The 21,330-nt window shown below is 38.8% G+C and overlaps 1 protein-coding gene across 3 annotated transcripts in view; it reads right to left on the bottom strand.

Annotated features, from left to right (window-relative positions):
- SEMA5A (semaphorin 5A) overlaps positions 1-21,330 on the bottom strand; it is a 353,963-nt gene that overhangs the window by 20,868 nt on the left and 311,765 nt on the right. For all 3 annotated transcript variants that reach the window (XM_040587086.1, XM_040587084.1, XM_040587085.1), the window contains exons 17-18: positions 19,950-20,175; positions 7,557-7,775 (exon numbers count right to left, since the gene is read on the bottom strand). In XM_040587086.1, the coding sequence (XP_040443020.1) occupies positions 7,557-7,775; positions 19,950-20,175 (445 nt within the window). The remainder of the gene's footprint in view (positions 1-7,556; positions 7,776-19,949; positions 20,176-21,330) is intronic.

Raw genomic sequence — 21,330 nt, 5'->3', positions numbered from 1 at the left:
AAAACAGAATGACAGCCTGGGATTGCCTAGATGGAAGACAAACTATCTGCAGACTACCTGTGGCTTATTCACTGTAACGGAGACAGTGACCCCCAACATTTTCTACTTATTTTTCAATGGACCAGAGTGGGAATTACAAATGCACGTGCACTTGAAACTGCCATCTGCCACCTATCTATAGGTGGCTGAGAGCACAGAGTCCGACGCAACATCCAGGAATGTTGCTATGTTCCACAAGTGCATTGATCATGCCTGTGCTATGAGACTTTGGATGTAAAGGGAGAAGTGGGTCTGGGGAAGATGGGAAAGGACAGACATAATACAATAGACAATGTTAGATTTGATCATGATTGAGCTGAACTGTGTAATTATAACTGGTTCTTTTAGCAACTGTTTACTGACAGGCTGCCATCCTAAACCTTTAGGTCGTTCAAGGACTATCATAACTACCTCTTTTATTTGTCCCCAGAAGTTTTCCTTCTCAGCAACAGAGGATGATAAAGCATCACCCTGGTTAAATAAGATCAAAGGAGTGGGTATTTACTGCTTGAGTTTTTACAAGACCTAAATAGAGCTCTGCGGTTTCTTTCATCTTTCTTTAAAGTTGCTTAGCAACGCAGCACCATCTGGGTTTTGTTGTTTGTTATTTTGTTGTTTTGGTTTTTTTCTTTTCTTTCTTTTTTCCTTTTGTCATGGAGTCCTTAATGTTATTTCTGCTTCTAATAGGAGGAAAAAATACACAGCTGCAAGGGAAGTTCCAGTCACTACAGTTTCTTTACATAAGTTTCATAGAGCTATTGGACAAAACAAAGTCGTTAAAGCAGTTCCACAATGAAAGATACAAAAAGTCTTTATGTTTCCTGACAATTACTGAGGTTGGTCCCTTTTGGAAGAGGACACCCTTCAGCTAACAGGGTGCACTCAAACAATGCTCTTTCCTTTATAGTAAAGCAAACAACTTTTTGCCTACTGGCTGTTGTTGTGGTTAATGAATATTTCTTCACTATAATGAAAAAAAAAAAAAAAAAAAGAAACCATAGGGAAGAGGATGTACCAGGGAGAAACAGTGTACAGAAATGGGATCTCCTGGGGACCTGGCAAAACATCCACACTAGTGGAGAATTTCCAGGAGACAATTAAGTAAACTGGATACCCTGCTATGCACTTTGGGTTTTACAAGGAAGTGAAGGAAGTGTGGGCAGACACACTGACCTCACGTGCTTTCATGAGAACACAGATAGGATTGCAGCCTCTTTCATATACTGTCTGGTCTCATTTCAAATTTAAACAACAACAACAACAACAAAAAAAAGAAAATCTTTGTATTTTTCTGGAGTATGCCTTTAGGTTTGTAACTTTTCTTGTTCATCTTTTTGAAAGTGTAGCAAAAGAGAATAAAAAATGCTGAGAGATCAGTCTTTTCTATATTCATGAAGGAGTACAAACAGTGCAGCAGCAGTGCTTTCCACCCACAGAAATGCAGATGGTGTGCTTCCCAGTGGTTGAGTAAATGTTAAATCTGGGAGCACTGGGTGTTGGGCAGCCTACAGACCCAAGAGAGTACTGCTCTCTTCCAGACACCTGGGGATCATCCCATTTCACATCACTTAGCCTACTCTTTTTTCATAATCCTGTGGGATATTGCTGCATGTTTCAGTGTGGGAAAGAGCAATTTTTCTTCATAGCTGGCAAAGACAAAGTCTTGTTTCTGTGATGCTACAGATACCTCTTACTTATAAAAGCAAGCTGGATGAGGCAAATGCTCAACATAGTACAGTGCAGAAACACAGAAGGCAAATGAATGCTTCTAAGGAAAATACAAGAAAATCTCAGGATCAACCCAGGTTTAAATCTGTAACTGAGCCTATATAAGCTAGAAGAGCAAGAGTTGCTTCCAAAGGGCAGTTCAGCCCTCTCCTCACTGGCTACAGAAGCAGCCTAGAGAGATCAATGCATGTGGAGAGATGGGCTTCAGCAGCCTCAGAGACAAGCTTTATTGGATCAGTGATTTCCCACCCCCGTTTTAGGAAGTTACTTTAGGGTAAATTTTGTCCATTCCTTTAAATATATTTTTTCTTGTGGCCAAGTATGACTGCAAGGGGGGAAAAAAAAAAACAAAACAAAACCAAAACAAAACGAGAAAAAAAAAAAACAATAATGAAGGAAAAAAAAAAACCAAACAAACAGCAATAACTGGCTTTAGGGGATGCATAAATAACTTAAACAGTCTTTCAGGGACTTTTATATATTTGAAATTTTTTATTGCTGTTAGCACATTTAGTGATATGTATTAATTTATTCAGTTCTTCTCAGCCAAAATGTAGTAACTAAACTAAAGTAAAACTACTATAATAAAAATCTGAAACCAGTAAAATCCCAAAATGCTGTCATGAAGAATCATAATTTCAAATCTAAGAGACAGCAACTGTCCTTTCCCTCTGGATCCACCACTATGCTCTGAGAAGACGGAACAGGAACTCCTGTAGCTCATGCTACTAATTTAGACACATTGGCCAAGTGTCCCTATGTGCAAAAGAATAAAAAAGAAGGCAACAAGAAACAAAATGAAACAAAATTGAAGAAAAAGTTGTGTTTTCCTACAGTAATGACTGATGAGATGTGTAAGATTGAGAACTAGGGCAGAATTCCTTACACTTGGTTATTATTATTTTCAAGCAAACAAATATTTTCATTAGTAAATTCCTGCAATTTTTGTAAATTTGCAGAACTTACCATTCAAACAATGCCTCTCTTCATCTTTTTCTCTTCATAATATAAATATCTCGCAACCCCCCCAAGGATAACAAAACCCCAATATGTATAATTATAGATTCCTTTCTTTTCATATTAACCATATATTAGTAACTCAAAGAAAAGAGAAATGTCAGTGAGTATTCACAGACCCTTCCCATAGTTATTGAGGCTGTTCAGTGTTTGCCAGCTCAACTCTATTCACCACATCTCTGAGCCATAAAAAAGCAGCTGAGGCGCAGGGCCAAAGCATAATTTGCTAGTGCAAGACAATAGTACAAATTCTCCCGTCAAAGCAGTTTGGCTACAGGGAAACAGAGTACTGGCAACAGGCCTTACCCTACACTGACTCTAACCATTTCTGCAGATTATTTGGGAGAGTGCTAGCTAGTCAATGGCAAAATTGTATGCGGGATCATCCTAAAACTTGTACAATACAGACAAATCACATTCCCGGGCCTGGGTACAATCCCTGGCAATTTTTTGGCACTGTCCAATTTACTATCATATATTCAGCCTTCAAACACTATGAACAAAAAGTAATCTGCCCAGTTACTGCTATCAATCCACATGCCTGTGGACCATTTACTTTGCTACAAGCTGTGGGAAAAATTTATTTCTCTCTCTCCTGCAGGATCAAGAAAGATTTAAGAGTAGCTGTTGAAGGCAGGTTCTAGATGGCTTGTCTTTTTTTGAAGTTCTGAGATCCTGCAGCACATTTAAGCATAAATTACTGGCTATCAATACATTAATAAGTATATTTAAAATGATGCTGCAAGACACTTAACCAGCCAATAGAGCCTTGTAAACTCAGTGATTGCTCCATGGGCTTTTTCATTGTGTCAATCCTTCAGAGCACTTAGCATCTTCCAGGATGACACTGAGCCCAGATTAATTGATTTAGAAGCCTAAAATCATATTGACTTTCAGCATGACTTCAGCACTGCTCAGCATAGTTCCCCATCACTCATCTTTTTCAGCAGTTTACACCATAAGGTTTTGATCCTGTCTGCAATACGCAGAGCAGGGAGCCAAGCAGAACCTGAACCTGCACTAGCAGGAAGGCTTTCTTTATGGCTCTCATCTCACCCCTTCCTACTAATATTAAACCAGGGTATTTCTGAAAGGCTAATGACTGGACTGTAATGAAATGGTGCAGTTCCAACAAGGAGCAGGTGAAACTGTCCTTACCCTTAAGAGTGCTCAGGTAAATCTTAGAAAGCATCAAATTCTTTTTTGTTGTTGCATTTTTATTTCTAGTACTAAGTCCATTACTTTCAGGTCAAGGCCAAAACAAAATCTCCTCACAGTCCTTAGCCTTTCTGTCCACACCTCACTTTCTTACACGGGCAAGAACGAACTATGCAGTCCCTGCTTTTCTGTTTGATGCTGACAGTGGCAAGAAGGGCCTGACGTCTGCTTCTGTCTACTCAGTCCCTGAAACTCTATCCACAGCCTAGTCTATGTGAGGAGGGTATAGTCCATACCACGATGATGGGCACCTACCAACCTCTCACAAACACCTGCAAGGGCTGTGTGATCAAAGCCTAACAGTGACATTTTAGAAATTCACTTGGATAGCTAGGGTAGGAATGACTTTATATAGCTGTCTTAAATATAAGCACCCAAGAAATGAAGCCTGGTCCCTAGCACAGTGGTTAACAAGGAGGCTGGAAAGTGATCCACTCGCACTTTCTTTTACTGGCTTTTACCCTCCCTGCTGTGGGGTCTGCCAGGTTGTCTATGCATGAGCCTGGACCAAAGACTCTTTACCCATGCACTGTTTATGTCTCCCCTGTCTCGATGAGGTCTCTGAGTGTCAACCTAATAGATGCTCATGTTTACCCAACAATTTAACTTTCAGCAACTTTCATTAAAAATTGAGAGAATTCAATTTCATCAGTATGCTTCTCTAATAAAAACTTACTCCCTTTCTACAAATTTATAATCAGGTCTAATTTATGGATAAGCCTTATTCCACAATCACTTTTTACTCTCCTATGTGTTGAAGAAAAAAAATAATCAATTGCATCTACTGCTTGCAATGTTTTCCCTTCAGATTTAACTGAGATCTGACTTAGCCCCTTACATTTCTTATTAATTACTGGCAAACAGTAGTTCTGTAGCTGAGGAACTTCATGATTCCTCACAGGCTATCAGACATCTAAATTCAAGCTCTACATCTTTATTCAAATTTGCTTTGCACTAAAAAGAGAAATGAAACTTTTCTGTGAAAAAAGTTATTAGATCTATTAGGACACCCCTTCTTGCTTCTGTAAGGCCCACCACACTTTATGGCAACTGATCTTTAAAAATATTTTCAAAATCAGAGACAGCAGAAGAATGAATAATTTCTATACAAAGCACAATTTCAAGTTTTGCCTTACAACTTCATGTGGTTTAGTTTTGAGTATTGGCTATCTCATAGACAACAAGGGCCTCTACATCAAATTTATGTTTGCATAACTGTGTTTTCCTGGTTGGAACAACTTCCTTCAGAAAATATGTGTACTAGCCACAGAGCTAATTGGAAGTACCACTTCTGAAAACCTTTCACTTATTTTAACTTTGAAAAATTCCAACAAAATTCAAGACAGCACTTAATTTAATAATCAACAGCAAGGGATGAACAACAAACCCAGTCCTGTTTTATGGATAGTCTGGGCCCATTTAATGAATATACTTCAGTTACTGCAGTGCGGTAATACAATTGGGTATCTTAAAGCTTGTGAGCAGAGCTGTAGCTATTACCACATCACCCACATGCTTCAAAGGAAGTGTCTCATGGAGGGCTTCCCTTTGCAAGGGAAGAAGGAACTGATGAGGAGGTGCTATGTTCTATCTTGCTTCACCTACTGCATGTATCCCTGGAGAAGCTTCCACGTGTTAGTACAATGGCCTCCTAAATCTTTGACCTAATGCATTACTGTCAACATTCAACATTTTTCACAGATGAACAGTGCAGTCACATGAAACAGAATTTTTTATAATTTTATTATTTAAGAAAGGCAAGGAATTATGATTGCAGTTCAGGTACTAAATAATTAGAGCATCTACTAATGCTGTGCAAATCTGGAGAATATTTGGGCCACGATTTTATAATTCTCTGCCAGCTGTTGGTTCTCTGCTGGCTGATTCCCTTCCACCTCTCACCTCTCTCACACACTGCCTGATATAGAAAACATGGCCACCCTTCACTGACCATGCCTCTAAGCTCAGAGAGAAGCATATAATCTCTTCCCTTGATCAACTCAGATGATTACACTGCCAGATAGAAAAGCTACCAATTGAGCATCTAAAGCTGCTTTCCTCCTCCTTGGAGACAGCAAGAAAATTTCACCAGGAAGCGCTGGCCTGTTGTGCACAGGTGCTTCTTTCAGCACCTTGATGTCTCAGTGGGCATTCACCCAGATTGAAGCAGGATACCCAACAGAAATTCCCTTTGGATGTGGCCCACCAGCAGGAGAGCTGGAGGCTCATACGCCTCAGGGGACTGCCTGAGGCATCCAAATTGCCAAGCAATCCTGCTGCTCCTGTTAGCCATGAAACTGCAGAAAAGTTCACTTTCACTGAACAGCCAGAATGCTCACAGAGCTGCTGGATTTGTTGGATATCTGCCAAAGTACATTACTTAGGTTAAATTCAAGATGGAAGCATGTTTTTCAAGAAACTGTGTGCTTCTGAAAGGGAAGCCCTATCTTTGGCACCAATCTACTGCTTCAATTCTGATGCATAGTATGGACAGTGACTGTCAAGGCTTAGGGAAGCACTGCAATTATAAAGTGGACAAAATAGTCATATTAAAAAAGCATATCTATCATTTAGGTAACACAGTTTTAACTTGTAACCACATAGAGATAGATAGATAAATACACACCCTTCAGGTCCATACTTGAATAAATGCCAAAATCTCCAAGACTTCAATAACCAAATACGCAGCACTGTTACACATAAAGATGTATGAAAGCTTATTTCTAAATTTACTTGTTGATACCAGAAAGAAGTCTCTCAGTCATTATCCTTCTTCCTCTCTATTGTTTCTTCCCTCCTATTCCAATTGCACTTTATTTTCTTCATGGGTTCTCCTACATCCTTCCTCTTTCTTTTTCCATAAAGCCTCTACAATGCTCAAATGCCTTTGAATTTGGATGTGTGTTTTATGAAGGGTGAGAGGTGACTGAAACCAAGATATTTTTTTTCCCCAAATATCTAAGACACAACAATGATTCATAACTCAAAAGGCTTTCTTGAAAACATATATTCTACTTGAAATCCTTTTCATAGAATTATAAAACAACTTCCAACGAAGCAGAAGCTCAAGATTCCAAGAACAATCTTTATGGCCTACTTGAGTTACCACCTAGTTTGGTGATAGGTCTTGAACATTATTTGCTGGAGGCCCTACCCTCACACAGTAACACTGATTTAATGCCAGCAATCACTGCAATGAAAATGATATTTTCAGTTTAAATAAAGACTAGGCCAGATTTCTCATGTCTTGCCAGATTTATTATGTCTTTTATCTCTTATAAGTTTACTTCTTAAAATTATATGTTTACAGTAAAAGTCTCACAGGTGAAAAAATGCAGAGCTGTTGATCATAAACTGATTAACATCCCATGGGATTCTTACCCAGATCCACTTCTATTATAAAGGTAAATATGAGCTGCACTTTATTCAAAAACCAAAACAAACCCCAAACCCAACAACTAAAAAAACCCAATCACACCAACTACTGCAAGATATAGCCTTGAAGATGAGTTATTCTGTTTTCACATACTTCACTCATTTCATTTGATTCTTACCTGGACAAGGCAAAATGTTGCATTCCTGGTACTCTAGAGATGGGCCAAGGCAAGGAAGACCCCCATACTTGGGCTCAGGATTGCTGCAGACCCGTTTGCGATTACGTATACCTCTGCTGCAGTCACGACTGCACTGAGACCAGGGAGACCAGGGTGACCAGGCACCGTTGATGGTATGAGCAGAGTATCGTCCAGAACGCAAGAAATCCCCTGACAGTCCTAATAAAACAAGAATTGAAAAAAAAAACAATACTGAATTAAGACAGTATCTCACCCCAAAACAACCTTTTCAAATTTACTCCTAGGCTTCCAACAGTAATATGACCAGGAGGGTCCTGTCATTTAGCCTTACAGTCCAAACCCTAGTTTTATCTCCAGAATTGCTTCCATAATAAAATTTTCACAATCACTTGCAGAGAACTACAATGAAGACTTGGACCCAACTCTTAGTTAAAGTTTTACAGCTGCATTGACTGATCTAAAGTCAATTTACCTGATAAAATTATCTTGCCCCTGCACAGGAACTGTAATCAGAAAATAGGTATTGCCTCTGTTTTAGAGGAAGAAGGTTGCACAGAAGACAGGACTGAGCTGCTTGTGACCACTCATTGGGCCATCTCCCCTGGCTCTACCGCAGGGCTCTGCTCACTTGGTCTACCCAGCCTGCCTCCACCAGTGCTTGCTGTGCCCAGGGGCTCATGGGTGTCCTAGAAAGCGATGCACAGTACTTCTCCTAACCATAGTCAGACCTTAGATAGTGTACAGTAGTAACTCCATCAAGTCTAGTGAGACACCCCTTTGTGAAGAGCAATGTTTTGCTGCTTTAAAAAACAGTTTATTTTCCACTGAGTTGAAGTGTTCTAAACCATATGCAAGCTATGGAGGTCAGCCTTTTGGAGGCACACATGATAGAAAACTTGATAAAGTAACCATCTGGCAGTGGAAAACATCTTTTCCAAGTGAGTTTAATACTGAGAAAAGGCATTAGGTTAAACAGTGATAGAGAAGGTCCACTATTAATCCGTGAAAGGGGAACACACAGAATCTCGTTCACAGCATACGACCAATATGCCTGGATGTAGTCCCACGTGAAGTTCTAATAATCCACAGTTAATTTGAGTATCTTTGTCACTTTCAGGCTTGGCCACGACACTGAACTCACTCTTGAGCTGTAGTATTACCTCTAAGCACCACTACTAAGCACCTCCAGCAACACTACTGGGATTTCCTACTGTTGCCAAAGCAGTTCACCTTCCCCAGTACTAGCATCACTGGAAACTCTATGATCAATGAACCACTAGCTGCTACTTTTATCACAAGCACTTATTTAAGTGGTTGTGATGACAGAAGGTCCCATGAATGGTACTTAAACCAGCAGAGGATGTGGCTGCCTGCCTGTGCTTGGCTTCAGTATTGCTAATGTAAGTACAGATGAATGGTATCATCAACAGTGGAGAAATGCAGGGGATTGTTTGCCACTTAAACTGCAGCACAAATTTTTATTCTTAACAAATTGTTTTATACCCTACCCACAAGCACAGGCACTGTGGGAGTATCAGATGGAGCTAAAGAAGCAGAAGACATACTGAATCACGTACTGAAAACAGCTACAAATAATAATGTGAAGGGTGCAGTCCTGGAGTGAAGAGGACCAGTGTTCTGGATAACCAGAATGGAGGAGCCCCTCATTTGTCGTGTCCAGTACTGAAACAATTACACTCTATTTCTGCCTGTGGTCATGGCATGAGTGATAATGCTTAAGTTCTGCCCTGAGAAGTACATTCACAGCCCTCCCAAAGTAGATGAGGCTTTGCATATTTTTCCTGAACACTTGATAATAACTGACAAAATTGGAATGATGATGCAGCAACACAGAAATACTTGTAATAAGAAACTGTTGAAATTAATATGAAAACAGCAGAACAGCAATAAAAAATTACTAAAAATAGGTAAAACCTTTCTGTGATTATAGAGAGTAACTATTTCTCTCCTGCTGAGCCAGATTCTATTACACAGGTAATAAAAGCAGCATTTCAAGAAAAATGACGTACATTCAAATCCACAACGGGAGCAAGTACAGAGAAACAGTATGGGAATTATGAATACAGGTCCACTTTCCTGTTTTTGCAATTTTTTATGACTTTTCTCATGGAAATGCCCATATTATGCATGCAGTAGGCTGTGAGACCAAAATAATAGTATTTTTTTTATACCAGAATTACAAATTAAGGGGTTTTTAGTTATTAAATTAACAGCAATGTAAACAATGGAAAAAAGTGTTAATTGGACTAGATTGCCAGTCATTTTCTTTGTAAAACACGACAGTGTGCATCGATTCACATCAACACTAGGATGTTCTGAAGACTTTTTTGCAGGACAAGTGTAGCTTTTTCAGTCCTAAGAAAAATATGTGACCTTATTTGCTATTACAATATTAGATTTCTTCTGACAAATTGGTCAGTGGGGAGGGGAATATCCTACAGGAAAGCTCTGAAGTACTTTAGCTCTCAAACAGAAGAATATTCCAAAGAATCTTTTCAGTGTGGAGTTTGGTCTGCAGCAAGTGTTCCCCTGTGTTTTCTTCTTTCCAAATTATTAAAAAAAATATTTTTTAATAAAAGACAAGGAACAGTCTGTTCACAGTTTTCCAGTAATTCATACAGTGTTCATAGAGGGGCTTTTAGAATTTTCTCTTCAGCCATAAACTGCACAGAAAAAATTAAAGTTAGGACACTAATAGTATTAAAAACATCAGTTTACCTTCTGGAAATATGGTACTAGATATTCTCTGAACAATGTTATAGCCTTCTACAATGAGGTGACTAAGTTCATGGATGAGGGGAGAACAGTGGTTGTTATGTATCTCGGCTTTAGTAAGGGTTTTGATGCTGACTCCCATAACTTGCTGACAAGTCAACAAAGTATGGGCTAGATAAGTGGAGGGTGCAATGGATGGAAAACCGGCTGAACAACTGGGCCCAGAGGGTTATGTTGAGTCACACACAGTACAGCTGCAGAATGTCACTAGTGATGTATGCCAGGGGCCAGTACTGGGTCCAATCCTCTTTAAAACCTGGACAAGTTTGCTGATGATACGAAACTGGGAAGAGTAGCTGACATAGCAGAGGACTCTGTCGTACTACAACTAGGCAGAGAGGAACCTCACAGAGTTCAACAAGGAGAAATGCAAAGGAGTACATCTGGGGAGGAACAGCCTCATGCAACAGTAGTTTGAGGCCAGCCATCTAGAAGGCAGCTCTGCAGAGAAGGATGTTGCGGTCCTGGTGGACCACAAGCTGACTGTGAACCACAAGCTGACTGTGAACTAGCCAGCTTGCCATTGTGGCAAAGAAGGCCACTGTCTTCCTGGGCTGCATTGGTAAAAGCCTTGCAAGTCGGTCAAGGGAAGTGATCCTTCCTCTCTGCTCAGCACTGGTGAGATCTCATCTGAAGTGCTGGGCCCAGTTCTGGTCTCCCCAGTACCTGAAAGATAGGAATTTATGCAAGCAATTACAGGGCAGGGCCAAGGGATGATTAAGGGCTTGGAGCATCCTTCATATAAGAAAAGGCTGAGAGAGCTGGGACTGTTCAACCTGGAGAAGAGAAGACTCAGGTGAATCTCATCAATGTGTATAAATACCTGATGGGGACAATAAAGAAGAGGGATCCAGGCTCTTTTCAGCAGTACCCAGCAACAGGACAAAATGCAAAAGGCACAAATTAAAACACAGTATTTAATCTGAACCCCAAAAATCCACCTCTTTACTCTGAGTGTGGTCAAATACTGGAACAGGTTACCCTTACAGATTGTGTAGTCTCATCTGTGGAGATATTAAAAACTCAAATTTACCAGGTCCTGGGCAACCAGTATTAGGTGACTGATCAAGCAGGGGGATTGAACTAGATGATCTCAAAAGGTCCCTTCCAACCTAAACAATTAAGTGATATTTTATTACAATGAAAAAAAAAAAGTAGAAAAAGCCCTGCTTTACTTTTATTTGGACTTATATGAACAGTAAATGTAATCCATTTCTTCTGTTAAGAAGGAGATTTGGCTGATTATTCAAGAAATGACTGTTTTCTTATTATTCTTGCATATTCATACTTTCCACATTTAAAATCTCCTTTGCTGATTGTATTCAGAAGTTAATTGCAACTTCTTGTAAAAGGAGAACACCATGAACAGATGCATTTTAAATCTGTTTTATAGATTATTCTAAGTATCTTTCTTGAGCTTTATAAGAGTTTAGGCTTCTGAAGATGTGGGGAGAGAAACTAAGCAGGCAGTCCTCTCAGATATATTACAGAAAAGAGTAAGAAAGATTATTTCTTTCAGAGGCACAGAATGGCTACCTTACAAAACAGTAAAGAGCACCTTTGGCAGTGACAGAAGACTCAGACTGTGTAAGTATACCATCAATGCAGCCTCTGCATTTCTACAAAAACTGTAAATATCTTCTTCATGGACAATAGAGACACCAAAAAAAAAAAAAAAAAAAAGAAAAAGAAAAAGAAAAAGAAAAAAAAGTGTGGCCTGAACAAAAGCATTGCATATAAACATAGCAGCAGACAATAGAAAATAGATAGATACTAGAGAAGAAATCTAAGATAAAAGATGACATATTTGAAAATTAAAGTAATGAGACAGCGTTCTGTAACAAACCCCTTCAGTTTCAGGACCTTGCACTTCTGAGGCATTTTCTCTTTTTACAACTGAGATCATGCAGTCACTTTTAATAAAAGTTGTTCAATATCCTTTATAGCTAATATTTAATAAAGGCACCCTCCTAACAAGTTTTTAATATTAGAATATTGGTACTTTCACATGCTATTTTGAGAAGCTAATAAGAAGTATGAATCTTTAGGGTGAATTTGCCTAACCTAATACCAGCATGAGGACAATAAGTCATGTGTACATATGCGTACAAACACACAAATACATACTTATGCATATGCATGTATTATAAATGCACACACATTATATACATATATATTAATATTAATATAAAAAGAAGACTCATGGTCTAATTATTATGCGTCTGCAGAGATCTTGTAACTGTCCATGCAAAGACTCTGTTGCAAATGGAAAGTCCAACCAGCCCTTCCTTTCTTTGGCCAGCTGATGTGTATTAACTTGTTAAGTTATGGAAAATGGATGGAGAGTAAGAATCATTGAGTTCTTCAGCTAAGAAATACTGTTTATTAACTGTGACGGTGGTGGGGGTGGGGGGCAGGGGGAGTAATTTAAAACTAACCAAAAGATTACGCTGTAGAATTTCCTCAAGAAAAACTTCAGAAAGTAAGTGGCTATACAGAGCTGAGTCCTGTCTGTATCACAGTTTACATCAAATTCAATAGGAGAAGGTATAAATACAAAACCAGTGTAATCTTTGAGATCAAGTAGCATGAAACTATAAAAACTCCTGCCTTTCTCATTAAACTGTGGTTTTCATCCATGTCGCCTCTGTTTGCAATTTGGGTCACATTCTGATTGCTTGGCATCCACCTCCAAGAGCAGCAACCAGATTGTGCCACCCAACAGAAAACATTAAGCCTTCTGTATTTCAGCTTATTACCCCCAAGGTGAAAATATCTGGCTAAAACAGAATGCGAGGGCCAATGTCCTTGGCTTGGTAAGAGCACAAGTCTAGTTGCTAAAACAACACACAGGCTCTCTGTATTGAAAGCCTATCTACAGAAATAATTGTGAAATCTGCAAAAAGAATGATCAGTCATGGCATTATCAGTGAACTAATGAATTGTTTTCCCAAGACAGACAGAACAGCTGTGAATCAAATCCAGATCTGGCCTTTATGATAAGTTCATCATTCAAAGGTTTTAAACTAAATAATTCTCAGAAAGCCTATGACTGACTTAAAGCCCTGTGAATGACTAGAATGTATGATTTCTGATTGCAGTCTACCAACAGGCTGATTTTCAGTCATTTAGAAGTCATACTCAATTAATAAACTGCTGCACACTGAGGCTAGAAAAGGCAATTTAACTTCTTGATCCCAGTAAAATTTTGAACAGGCAGCTGTGCTTCCCTAAAGCAAATATTTCTACAAGCAACGACAAGTACTGCAAAAAACTCAGTAAAAGCAACCACAGGGATTTTGTGGACAAAATAACCACCACCTTCTAAGATCCGGGAAGACAGAAGGTACAAACTGACACCTAAGGAGAAAACTATTGTCTCATTTTATCCTGGGGTGCATTAGAAAGGACATGGCCAGTAGGTTGAGGGAGGTGATCCTGCGGCTCTGCTCTGCCCTGGTGAGGCCACATCTGGAGTGCCGTGTCCAGTTCTGGGCTCCCCACTTCAAGAGAGACTGGGAACTGCTGGAGAGAGTCCAGTCGAGGGCTACAAAGTTTATGAGGGGACTGGAGCATCTCCGCTGTTAGGAGGAAAGGCTGAGAGCTGGGCATGTTTAGCCTGGAGAAGAGAAGACTGAGAGGGGATCTTACCAATGCATACCAATATCTTAAGGGCGAGTGTCAAGAGGATGGGGCCAGGGTCTCTTCAGTGGTGCCCAGCGACAGGACAAGGGGCAACGGGCACAAACTGCAACACAGGGAGTTCCAGCTGAATATAAAGAAAAACCTCTTTACTTTGAGGGTGAGAGAGCCCTGGAACAGGCTGCCCAGAGGCTGTGGAGTCTCCTTCTCTCGAGACATTCAAACCCCACCTGGACGTGACCCTGTGCAGCCTGTTCTAGGAGGGCCTGCTTTAGCAGGGGGTTGGACTTGATGATGTCCACAGGTGCCTTCCAACCCTGACCATCCTGAGATTCTGTGATACTAAGTGCTTATGCTTTGTTCAATATGGATAAAATTACAGAGAAATTAGCAATGCCCTGCTGCTGACTTACTTATTTTATTATACCTAGTAAGCACGTATAACAGAAAAAAATTGTCCAATTAAGTTAAATGATACAAATCTAAACAAAGATGATTTGACAATTTCTAAGTAATTTTTTTTTAAAGTTTTTCATCAAATTTGAATAGTCTTATAACTCCACAAGAAATTAATCCTGTTTAGAGACATGTTAACATGAAAGTCACCTGCCCTGACTAGTACAGGAGAAAAAAAAATGCCTTTGCAAAAGCCTGTAATGAGATTTTGATTGGCCTGATTCTTCTTGAAGTCTGCAACATTCCCAGCCAAATTCAATTAGTTTGCCTTAAAAGTGAGGCTCTAATAAAGCACATATATTTATAATAATATTCTACTCTAGCCTGTAGCTAAGGAATACAGCTCTAAATAAGAAAGAAGCAGCAGCGACACCTGATAAATTATATTACTTGACTGATTTATGCCTTATGTCCTCCTGTTCAAACCTAACAAAGAAAATTCAATTATCCAAGCAGTCTAGGTTCATGGCTTTGGGAAAAGATGGTCTGGAGCCAAAATTCAAGTATACTGAATCATTTCTAAATGACAGCATGAAACATGGTTGGCAGTGCAGCAGGTAACAAGGATAAGCAAAGATTGTTTCAGTGTTGTCACTTTCTGAAGATATTCTGCAAGTATTTGACAATATCATTGAAGCATAACACTTATCTACTTTCAGGCCTATATACTATAACTTATAAAAACCGTATAAAACTTCAAAACGTACTTAGTAAAATGTAAATGGTAAAAATGCAATGACAAACATTAATGCAATGCAAAGATAACCTATTTAAACAGAAAACAGACAATATGCAGATGGAGGATGTTACCACGAGAACTTTATTTCTTGTACCTCGTTTTTCTCTGTTGAAATATATCTCCAAGTTCCACTGAAGAGTTGTTGTTTGTCAATCAAACTTGAATTTGTCATCAAATTCAGTTCTAACTTCCACAATTAATTTTGTTCTTATCTCAGAATACCACAGTTTAGCTTCAATAAGACAGCATAAAAGATAACATCTCAACACATACTCCTCCTGACTGCAGGGCAATACTGATTATCAGAACCTGTTGTGTTCTGTACTGAATTCTGAATGCAATATAAATTTCCTGGGGGTATCACTAGGATTCAATCAATCTCTTCACAAGAGATCATGGTCACTAAAACAGTATTTGAGACCAAATTTATCCTACCTTCAAAGAAACTATTTTAATTTTGACATAAAGAAAGCATTGACAATGGGGAACTGAAGTTTGGGTTTCCATGTGCCTTTTTCTCCTTCAAGGAATTTGTGACTTTTCTTCAGATTACATACACACGCAAGCACGCACATGTGCACACACAAAAGGAAGAGAAGAGAAGAGAAGAGAAGAGAAGAGAAGAGAAGAGAACAGAACAGAACAGAACAGAAGAGAACAGAAGAGAGAAGCGAAAAGAGAAAAGAGAAAAGAAAAAGAGAAAAGAAAAAGAGAAAAGAAAAAGAGAAAAGAAAAAGAGAAAAGAAAAAAGAGAAAAAAGAAAAAAGCAAATAGAACGGTGGTCTTTGTTTAATTGTTTTCTGAAAGTATTTTGGGAGCTAACCTGGTCTGACTTTGGCCATGTCATATTCAAGTGTCTTGTCTAAGCTCATCATTGCTGTTTCCTTTGTACACACCACGGAAAGAAATTGGTGCTTCTAGAGGGTGATTTGTGCTCATTATATCAGATGCTTATCTTCAGATGGATCCCTCATTCCTCAGGGATGCCAGCTGTCTTTACAGACTACAATGGAGTCTACAGTTAGGTGAGGTAAAGTCAACCTGGAAAAATGATATAACTTCATACCTTGTGGATTAAACACTTACATTTTCAATATAATTCACAGTGTTTATATAACAGATAATCCTACACAGAATCAGTTAGCATGTTTAATGTAGATATTTAATATGTTCCATAAGCATACATTAAGGCCTATGGTGGTGCAATTTCTAGACTTTTAATGCTGGACTGTAGAGACATTTGCACTAATATGTGCAAAAATGTACCCAGTCTCTCAGTTTACATGAAATAGCTGTCCCTTTCCTATCTGAGCACTATATGAAAACCCAGAGGCAGAGAACAATGTATATTTTTCTTCCCAGTGTGCAAATGCTACTGCTTGGTTGGTTTCGATAGAAATCTTCCCATACTCAGGAGGAGTCTAGTGCATTTCTGTCAAGAAGTTCTACCTCTAAGTTCAGACTGCAAAGATAGTTTGCTTTGCTAGCGTTTGAGAGTGAAACATGGCATGACTGTAGTTGCACAGTGGAAGATTATAGGCAATGAGAATATTTCTAACAAATGGCTTTCTTCTGCAAAGAACAGAGAACTGATTTTTGCAGAACACATCTTTGGTAATGAGGTATGCCAAGCATGCTGTATCAGGATTGATCTTTCTATAAAGCCCGCAAATTGCTAATGTTCAACATGGACATAATGAAATAATGTTTCACAGTATCCAGGCTCTGGTCAGGTGGAAGTAAGTTACGATGTTTCGTTGCTATCTAGCCAGAAATACTGAAGGTGTCTGCCAAAATTCATGGTTTCCCATTCTCATCAGATCCTTCTGTTTCAAAAGCTACAGCTACACACATGACTTTTATTTATGTATTTTATTCCCATGAAATCAAGGAGCAGTAGAGGGGTGGTGTGTTGACCCAAACCCAAACCTGGGAGCAGGGAAGTGCTCCTGAATCCTGCAGTTTAGAGGCAGTCAGTAAGTTTCATTACATCAGCAAATCAAAACGGTCCCCGTCCATCTGTCATCCCATCCCAACCCGAACCACCATCACCACCACCCACCCCCTCGGCAAATATTCCACTCTTTACTGTTCTGACATCCATAATCACAAAATGCCTAAGCAAACAAGGTAAAAAAAAAAAAAAAAAAAAAAAAAAAAGTGGCTAAAGGAGACGTAACAGTAACTCTTTTCACCAGAAGCATATTGGTTAATGCAGCCTCTTGGAACACCAGTCGGGTTTGATCTTTCATTACAGAACAATAAAAGACTCACTGGCCAACAAGTCAAAGAATGAGCATGAAGTAATGACAAAGTTATGAGGACACTCACTAGGAAGAATGGACAGATGTATAACAGTTTCTGCCCTGTCAACTACTCAATATAAAGCATTTCAGCATTCAGTAGTTTGGGGATTAGTCAGCCAAAATCCTTCTCCCAGATGAACATTTCAATTACCATGCAATAGGGTCAACTCCCATGCATTAGTCCAATGATTAATTATTTCCAAATGAAGCAAAGCAGCAGCTTCAGCAAGATGCGACAAATAAGCTACGCCACCAGGAAATTCATGAATCTGATGTTCAGAAGTGAAAGAAAAATCTCCAAGCTAATCAGGCAACGGATGCGCCTGAACCCTTATCTCTTGCACTACTCTGCCTGAACACTTTATTTAATAAAACGTAGGCACTGTTACTTCTGACTATATTCTGTAAGAAAAAGTCAGCCCAACTCCAGGAGAGGACTTACGATCATGACTTCAGAGCTGAGAAAGGGGTCTCCATGCTTAATTTTCTTGAGCAATGTGATCTAGGACAAACTGGCTCTTGCACTGGTTTGCCCTACTAACCTGCTCTCTAAGTAGCTCCGTACACTCCATTCTTAAGTGCTGACATCTCAGCTGTCAGACAAGAATATATCTAGATTCTTCTGTAGATCTACTTCTAGTTGTTGTAACAACTCCCCTAATTCTGTACTATCTGACGGGGAAAATATTCTCTTTCTCATTTAGTCTTATGACATTTTTAAAAGGTGTCATAAATGCCTAAGCGCTTAAAGACAGCAAAGAGCAGCACTGCCATCCAAAAGTCTTATTTAGGAAAATAATGGTATCCTTGTGCAATCCAGAGCAAAATCTTTGCCAAATGCTAGTTTGAAACTTAATTTGGATGAAAACATGAGAATAGCAGAAACACTTGTTACAAGAGTTGCCCCATGCCAAATCTGCCTTGCTATCCAGACCTGAAAAATAAACACTGGACACTGTAGATTGCCTGAAACAAGAATGACATAGGGTATTAAACTGAATCTCATCTGGAGTACCATGGCTTTTGCTTTATTATTTCATGCAGTTCACTGCAATGTATTTCTTTAAAAAATTACTAACATCCTGCCCCTCCAAAGAGGCACAGATGTCAAGTGAATCAATAGAGGTTTTACACAGAATGAAGGGCACGGGGGGAAAGGTTCTAGCATCTTCTCACAGAAGCCATCCCTGCAGCCCCCCTGCCACCAAAACTTTGCCTTGTAAACACAATACAGACACTGATTTTCACAGTAGTTGGTCTATCTGGAAAAAATTACTGAGAGCTAGAAAGCCCAAGGACTCAGAATCCATTCTCTCTTTGTGGCCTTAGACAAGCCAGATGCCTTCAGTTATACCTTTTTTCAGCTAACTTGGGTAACCGGTTGTGAAGATACCAAAGGCTCTGTAAGTGGAAACCAGGTCTATAAATATTCAAATATAATAATTAAAAATAAATATTTTCTTAGATTATATAAATAAAAAATAATACTTAACAAGAAATACTTAAAAAGAGACACTTAACAGTGCTTATGTTTTGTTAAATAAAACATTCAGGCAGAGTGCAAGAGACAAGGGTTCAGGCGCATTCGTTGCCTGATTAGCTTGGAGATTTTTCTTTCACTTCTGAACATCAGATTAATGAATAAAAATAAAATACTTCAAAAGAAATTTTATATTATAAAATAGATAATTAAAACTGGATAATTAATTAAATGTCATAATAATATTAGAGTGACTGTCACAAGTTCTTATATTTCATATTATGTATATATGCACACATAACTTGTATTCAAAACCATGTATTATTGATTAGGAAAGAACAAAATTCTGATGAAAAAACAATTCCAATCTAAATTCATCTAAATTTGAAAAGACTTTGAAGGAGTTCAGTTTCCCATCTCAGAAACAGAATTTGAAATTGCTAGCAATAGCATAACATAAACTTTTATACTAGAAATTATCCAGTTCATAAAGTCCTCATTTAGTTAAACAGCTGCGTGAATCTTATAGTTGTTACTTTAGGATTACTGAGTAAAAATTTCTTCTCATTATCAGTACTACGTATTCTAGCTAAATATTTATCAAATACATTAAAGATGCACAAACTCTCCCCAGTAAAAACCCAAGAAGTGACAGAATTCCCCATGAACTGGACTGCCACGTCATGGCTCACAGATTACCATAAAGAATATTAAAATAACCTGGCAAGTCTCATAACTGATGTTAAAAGACACTTGATTAGTCTGAGTCATGAAGCTACATCCAGAAGAAATATAAGCTAGATTCCTCATTATGATCACTATGCCCTCCTTTTCAGTATCAGTTATGTTATGCAAAACAACAGCAAGCAAAAAAGTTCCACTCTGTGCTGAAAATGGAACTGCAGACACCTTGCTAGCAGGAGGCATCATGCAGCCACTCGAGCTTTGCTTACCATCTGTCGAGCATCCACTGGTGCCATCGCTGGAACAATAACGCATTTCAATCCTTTGCCTTCCCACCTCTAGCAAATTTGGGTCAGGCAATCGTGCTTTGCAGGTGTATCGGAAACGTTGTTCATAGTGGCCACCATTGTCTGAAATATTGACTGGGGTCCAAGGTGTCCAAGGAGTTGTCTTTTTTAACTCTGGACAGGCATTGGTGTTACAAGGTTGATATTCCTGAAATAAAATGGTCATAATCAATATATGAAAAAAAAAAAACAAACCCCACAACCAAACCCCAAACCCTCAAAAGAGACAAAAAGTCAATCAATCAAAAAGCCTCTGATATTTTTTTCCAGCTATTCCAATAGCAATGATCATCAATAAACTTTTAATTCCAATCTCAACCTGAAAGTGTTTTTTTTCTGCTTCTAGGCAAGTACAGTAGCACACTGCTAAAAGCAATAGTATACCAGTAGAAATTAGATCTATTACATTCATAAAAAAACAGTAAAATGAACAGTAAAAGTACCATGATAAAGCACATCCTTTATAAATTAATAGCCCCAAATAAGGTGTAGCTAAATATGTTAAAGCTTTTAATTAAGACAAATACTGACAAATTGCAAGTACAAGACACAAACCAGCAAATAATTCCTTGGTAAAATCTAGTGGCATATGAATAAGCGATCCACTGTCCATTTTTTTATATTACCTATATAGTACAAGGGTACAATGGACAACAAATATTTTCTGTTACAGAAACTGGCTCTCTGAGGTACATGTTGCCCATAGCTTCAGAACTGCTAAACCTATCATCAGAAGCAAATTCCCTGTGGACTTACATGCATCAAAAGGAACAGACCACACCTAAGAAACAAACGCAGAATTGCCAATATTCTCAAGCCCCACAGTGTACACCCTCTGACCAGTAACATCAAGATCTGTAGGTCCTGCCCAGTCATTTCTGAGAGAACAATATACTTCATATGATGTGAGTGGTTTGTGAACTATATGGCTGAAGTTAAACAACCATTAAGTATCAGAATGAATTCATGCTAACGAATTATTAAAGACAAAAGGAAATAGGCATCAGTGGAACAATTTTAAATGATCTCTCTACCTCTGACATCTTAGAGACATACCCAGCAGAGAGCACCTTTTCAAAAGGAGCCTATTAAACTGTGTAATTCCACTAAATACTTAAAACCATGGACACAATAGAAGTTAAGATTTTATCACTGGCCAGTGTGGTGAGGCGGGCTTCAAACTGAAGGACTCAGGGGGAGGAGTCCAATGTGACAACGCTCATGCCATCGCATCCAACTGTAGAATAAGCCAGGCCAACCAGAGCAGCTCCTTAGCTGCCTCCCAAGGTGAGTACCAGAAGGC

This window comes from Falco naumanni, chromosome 3 (assembly GCF_017639655.2).
Source record: "Falco naumanni isolate bFalNau1 chromosome 3, bFalNau1.pat, whole genome shotgun sequence".
NCBI classification, from domain to species: domain Eukaryota; kingdom Metazoa; phylum Chordata; class Aves; order Falconiformes; family Falconidae; genus Falco; species Falco naumanni.
Note: the sequence above shows the minus strand (reverse complement) of the source record. Positions and strands in the feature narration are given on the sequence as shown.